The sequence below is a fragment of the Mauremys mutica genome, chromosome 3 (assembly GCF_020497125.1).
Source record: "Mauremys mutica isolate MM-2020 ecotype Southern chromosome 3, ASM2049712v1, whole genome shotgun sequence".
Lineage (NCBI taxonomy): Eukaryota > Metazoa > Chordata > Testudines > Geoemydidae > Mauremys > Mauremys mutica.
The window spans coordinates 178,462,308-178,468,798 of NC_059074.1; the positions used below are offsets into that span (position 1 = coordinate 178,462,308).

Genomic DNA, 6,491 nt, shown 5'->3' on the forward strand with positions numbered 1-6,491 from the left:
AAAAAATTACTATATTGTGGGTTTTTTGGTCTGTCTTTTGATTTTTGAACAACCCCTGCCCACCCCATGTGTGAGAGACAATTAGTGCTGCCCACGCTGCCAGATATATCTGGTAAGGGGATTTTGGCCTCTGCTGACAGAGCTCTCACTCCACCCCCTGCCCAGCCTCACCTCTGCTCCTCCTAGGGTTCTTCATCTTCCTCTCCAGGGCTGGGGGAGAGGCTGCAAGTTGGGTCCCATCTCCCCTTTCCAGAATGGGGGGGGACCTCCATGGGGCTCTTCACCCCCTGTGCCTCTCTGCAGAGGGATGGAGAGGGGGGCACCATCCCATCCGTATTGCTCATAGGATGGGGGGGGGCAGGAGGAAATGGAGCTGTCCTGAGCTGCCGGACTCTTTTGCTCCCTTCTTCCCCCCCCCACCCCTTTGTGAATGGCTTCAAGTGGGGAAGGGGGAGAGACTGCTCTGCCTTCCATAACTCTGGTTTTCCCAGGCGGCAGGCAAGTGGAATGGGCAGCCACTCCGGCTCAGATTTGCTAGAGGGCTGGAGTGTCTTGCCTCTTCACAAGACTAGCCCAGTTCTAAGAAAAATCCCATCACTCTGGGAAAAAAAGACAACACCAGAGTTGGCAACACTGCAAAGACACTTTTGTCCTGGCTACACTAGGGCTGAATCTATGCTGATAAAATTCAGACCGGAGCTCTTCACTGGTTGGTAGCAGCAGTGGAATCCGTAGCGTCATCTGGCCCGTTTTTAACACTATGGCACCTAGAGCTGCAGGATTACATGGCAGTGTGCTTCCAATGGTAGCAGGCAACCTACACTAGCATTCCCACTGTTGTTGTTATTTTATTTTATATGACAGTAACGCCTAGGATTCCCAATCCAGGGTTGGAGCCCCTTGTTGCTTGGCCGCTGTACAGCCATGTAACAAGGAGACAGTGTCAGTACACAGACCTCACTATCCACAGGACAGGGACACTTTTCCCCAAAATTGCCAGTCTGGAGGCAGCCATAGGGAGTGCTGCTGTGACTCTGACGCAATGTGTGGCTCTAAGACTTTGTTGCTGTAGCATTTTATGCATTGCCATGTCACCAGCAGTGTGTGTGTGTTGCTGTCACACACTGTGTGGTCTGGAGATGTATTTTGTTGTGAGTTTGTGTGTGTGGTAGTAGTGCTTCTTCTGTGTTGCTATTTGTATGTTGTGCTGCTGTGTGTGCTAGTCGTGTGTGATGCTGCTGCCTTTCTCATGTTTCTGTGTGTGTTTCATGTGTGTGTTGTATGGTTATGTTACAGTGTCTTGTGACAGTGCCTCTCTCGTATTACAGGGTTGCAGGGCTGTGTTGTGGGGTGATGGGGCTGTGTGTGGTTGTCTTTCTGTATATGGCAGCGTACGTCTGTGTGGCTCTGTGAGGCGGGGTTGCTGCATTTGTAGATCTGTGTGTGGTTGCCACACAGTGTGTACCAGTGTGTGGTGTGGTGTTGCAATGTGTGGTTGTGTTACAATGTGTGCACTGTTGTGGTGCAGTATGCATATGTGCAGGTACAGTTGTGGGGTGCAGTATGCATGCATGTGTGCACACAGTTGCGTTGCAATGTGTGTGCAGTAGTGGTGCAGCATATAGTGATGGTGCACTATGCATGTCGTAGTGGTGCATTATCAGTGTGCCGTGCTGGTGCAGTATGTGTGTTGCAGTATGTGTGCACATGCCAGGGGGGTGCAGTGTATAGTTGTGGTACAGTGTGAATTGCAATGTGTGGTGATGTTGCACTGTGCGGGTGTGTTGCAATGTATGGAGCACTGCGGTGTAGTAGGGGTGCAGTGTCGGTGCGGAGTGTGGTTGTGGCGCAGTGCATATTGCAGTATGCGGTGGGGTACAGTGTGTGGTTGTTGTACAAGGTGTGCATTGCAGTGTATGTTGGGGTGAAGTGTGTGGTTGTGGTGTAGCGTGGATGCAGTATGTGGTTGTGGTGCAGTGGGGTAAAAATCTATATATAAATTAATGGAGATATCCTATCTCCTAGAACTGGAAGAGACCTTGAAAGGTCATTGAGTCCAGCCCCCTGCCTTCACTAGTAGGACCAAGTACTGACTTTTGCCCCATATCCTTAAATGGCCCCCTCAAGGACTGAACTCACAACCCTGGGTTTAGCAGGCTAATGCTCAAACCACTGAGCTATCCTTCCCGCTGTACAATATGTGGTTGTGGTGCAGTGTGAGTGCCGTATGTGGTTGTGGTGCAGTTGTGCATTGCAAAGTGCAATGAGGATGCAGTGTGTGGTCGTGGTGCGGTTGAGCATTGCAATGTGCAATGGGGGGTGCAGTGTATGGTGTGGTGCAGTTGAGCATTTGCAGTGACGATGCAGTGTGTGGTCGTGGTGCAGTTGTGCATTGCAGTGTGCAGCGGGGATACAGTATGTGGTTGTGGTGCAGTTGTGCATTGCAAGGTGCAGTTGAGCATTGCAGAGTGTAGTGGGGGTGCAGTGTGTGGTTGTGGTGCATTGTGCATTGCAGGGTGCGATGGGGATGCAGTAAGTGGAGGGGATGCAGTATGTGGTTGTGGTGCAGTTGTGCATTGCAGTGTGTGATGGGGATGCAGTGTGTGCGTGCCCTGGGGTGCAGCGCGCGGCCAGGCTCTGGCTGCAGGTGGCAGTGAGGGGATTGATCCGCTCCCGCACGTCGGCGATGACTTCAGCAGCCGCCTGTCCCCCAGCCCAGCCGGGGAAGGCTCCCGCCCCGCGCTCGCCGGAGAGCCGGGCCGCCCGGGGGCCAGGCCGGCGCCGCCGCAGCAGCCAGGGCAGAGCCGCCGCAAGCAGCGAGGTAAGGGGGCTCCGCGGGGGCGGACTAACCGGCCCGAGTCCCCGCGCCTGGCTGCCCGGATGGCGGCGCCCGGGGGGGGGCGCTCACATCTGGGAGGAGAAAACAACTGGGCAGGGGGGGCGCGCACAGCGGCGCTGGCACCTGCGGAGCAGGGAGCGCCGGGGCCGGGCGCCAGGGGCCCTGCGTGCATCCTGCCGGCTGCTCCTGCCTGGCCCCGGCTGGGGAGTCCGGGGCCACCCGCCAGGAGCCGGGCGCGCCGCCCCCTATCCCGGCGCCGGCGCCCCCTAGGCTCAGCGACTCCCTTTGCCGGGGGCGGGGGGGAGAGGGGCAAGCGGGGCAGCGCTGCCCCCGCCCCAGCGGCTCCGGGTCTGTACCCGCGCTGCAGGAGCGGGGAGGGGTGGGGGGGACGACATGGCCCTGTTCACCAAGGAGCCTGTGGCGGGGGGTGGGGGGGGGAGCCCTCTGACTGGGGCCTTTGCCTTCTTTTACCAAGCGGGGGAGGTCTGCCCTGCGTGCAGGGACTGGGGTCTCTCTCTGGCCCGGTCCCATCTCTGTAAATGCCTTATTGACTGGGAGGGCTCCTGTACTTTAGGGACGAGCCCTGCCTCAGCCCCTAGGGGATGAGGTGTGTGTCCTGTTAGGTCCCTCTCATTCCTAACATCTGCCATTCAGTGACTCATGCTCTGTTGTAGGCTAATCTCTGTGCTCTGACGTTTTTTTCTTTGGGTGGAGGTGTGTACAGGCTTCATCCACCATGGACTCACCTTGCCCCAAACCTCTGAGTTGAGGCACTGGACTCCCCTTTTGGGGGTGGCAGTGTGTTTATTTTTGTGAAGATGAACCTGACAGACAGGCTGCAGGACTGGGCCGAACAAAGGCGCCTGGATCCTTTCAACACCTCTCTACAGCTGCTGCACTCTCCCAGTGGGAATTCCACCTCTTCCTCTTTCCAGGGGGATCTCCAGGAGATCATCCACACAGCTACACTGGTCACCTGCACCTTTCTGCTGGCCATCATCTTCTGCCTGGGGTCCTATGGCAACCTGATTGTCTTCTTGTCCTTCTTCGACCCAGCCTTCAGGAAATTCAGGACTAACTTTGACTTTATGATCCTCAACTTGTCCTTCTGCGACCTCTTCATTTGTGGGGTAACTGCCCCCATGTTTGCCTTCGTCCTGTTTTTCAACTCTGTGAATGGTGTTCCTGATGCTTTCTGCTTCACTTTCCACCTCACCAGCTCTGGCTTCATCATCATGTCTCTCAAGACAGTGGCTGTGATTGCCCTGCACCGGCTGCGGATGGTGCTGGGGAAGCAGCCCAACCGAACGGCCTCCTTCCCTTGCACTCTCCTGCTCACCTTGCTCTTGTGGGCCACCAGCTTCACCCTGGCTACCTTGGCCACCCTGAGAACCCGTAAATCCCGCCTCTGCCTCCCCATGTCCAGCCTGATCAGTGGCGAAGGGAAGATCATCCTCTACTTGTATGTGAGTGATTTCATTTGCTGTGTAGCTGTGGTCTCAGTCTCCTATATCATGATAGCCCAGGCACTGAGGAGAAATGCCCAAGTGAGGAAATGTCCCCCCATCATCACAGTAGATGCCTCCAGACCCCAGCCTTTCATTGGACCTCCTGCTTCAGGAGGGGTGGATGGGGTACAGTGTGCTGTGCCTGCTTTGTACATGAACCAGAACTACAACAAGTTGCAGCATGTCCAGACCCATGGCTACAGTAAGAATCTCAGCCAGCTGCCAGCTCCAGCAGCCACCAGACTCCAACTGGTGTCTGCAGTCAATTTGTCCACAGCTAAAGACTCCAAAGCAGTGGTGACGTGTGTGGTCATTGTCCTCTCTGTCTTAGTTTGCTGTCTCCCCCTGGGGATCTTCTTGGTGCAGGATGTGCTGTCCAGTAATGGTAGTTTCATCCTCTACCAGTTCGAGTTGTGTGGATTTACCCTCATTTTTTTCAAATCTGGATTAAATCCTTTTATATATTCCCGGAACAGTGCTGGACTTAGGAGGAGAGTCCTTTGGTGTCTCCAATATTTAGCCCTTGGTTTTTTCTGCTGCAAGCAGAAGACAAGGCTTCGAGCCATGGGCAAAGGGAGCTTGGAAGTCAACAGAAACAAGTCATCCCATCATGAAACCAATTCGGCATACATGTTGTCTCCAAAACCTCAGAAAAAGTTTGTGGATCAAGCTTGTGGTCCTAGTCATTCTAAGGAAAGTGTGTTGAGTCCCAAGGCTTCTGCTGGACATCAGCACTACGCACAGAGCAGCTCAACCCCCATGAATACCCGCATTGAACCTTATTACAGCATCTATAACAGCAGCCCTTCCCAGGAAGTGAGCACCCCAAATAGCTTACAGCCAGTAAAGTCTACTTTTGGATTTGCCAAATCCTATATTGCCATGCATTATCATACCACTAATGACTTGGTGCGAGATTATGACAGCACTTCAGCTAAACAGATTCCTGTCCCCTCCGTTTAACTTGGAGGATGATGTCAGAGAAACTTGTCCACACTTCATCTGGTTCTCTGTCTCCCCTTGTTTGTTTTTGTTAATGATTATTCTAAACTCAAAGGTATAGTATTATATCTGATTTTGCTATACAGTTGCCAATTTATGAATTACTATTATTGTTAATATTCAGTTATTTAGAGTTGAACTAAGCAGTAGAATGCTGTTTCCATGATATTTTCTTGAAATTGTATGATTTTCCATTAATAAAAAGGGCATCTTTTAGATTTGTACTTGGAATAGTTATATTAGGGTGGTTTTGTTACTAAATTTTATGCTGAACACTGTAAGTGTTGAAAGTGTAGGTTTATTACATCATGTGGCAAAGTATGTAAAGAAAACAGACTTTGCCAACATTATGGTTTGTTATATATTTGCTGTATTTTTAAGAACGTAGAAAACCATGTTTCCAGTGAATTGGGTGATGCTTAAGGATTTATCTTGGTAATTTAAATATAAAGTTTGTTTTATTGTAGGAGTTGAAAGAATGAATAATATTCCTATAACAAGTGCCAGACTGAGTAAATTTTTCTATGGTTCTAATGTGAAATCCTGGCTCTATTGAAGTCAATGGAAAATTCTCACTGACTTCAGTGGGACCAGGATTTCACTCCTGGTTAGTTATAAATGGCAGTATATCACTACCTATTAGGAATGATCCTTGCAAAAGGTATTGTGCCTTGTTATATGGTCATCTTAATTTTTGTTACACCTTTATTGTAGGCACTGGTGTCATAAAATACCATTTTAGTGGTATATGGAGAAATGATTTTCAACCGATAAAAGTTAACTTGCAGTGCCTAAATTATAAGTTTCACTTGAGGATACAAATGCCTATTGCAATATCACAGTGCTGGCATTTATTGCTAATGCAATAGCCTATGTAATTTTCTACTTTACAAACTGTTACTTGAGGAGCAGTGGTGTTGTTTGGTTTTTGTCTATGACTTTATATGTATTTGGCAGATTAAAATCTGACATTGCCATCAAATGTGGGTAGAAATTACTAATATCTGGAAAAAACAGAATTACCAAGTAATCATAATATTACTACTCTTTTTCAGATTTTCTTATCTACTAAAACATTTTAAAACAGTCTAGTGATACATTATTTACCTTGAAATCAGATTATTTGTCTACTTCTATATTTT

At 50.2% G+C, this 6,491-nt stretch overlaps 1 protein-coding gene across 1 annotated transcript; it reads left to right on the forward strand.

The window, feature by feature from the left end:
• Positions 1–3,519: 3,519 nt before the first annotated feature.
• Positions 3,520–5,360, forward strand: GPR75 (G protein-coupled receptor 75). The gene has a single exon (XM_045011216.1). The coding sequence runs from the start codon at positions 3,658–3,660 to the stop codon at positions 5,308–5,310; it is 1,653 nt and encodes a 550-aa protein (XP_044867151.1). The 5' UTR covers positions 3,520–3,657; the 3' UTR covers positions 5,311–5,360.
• Positions 5,361–6,491: the final 1,131 nt, after the last annotated feature.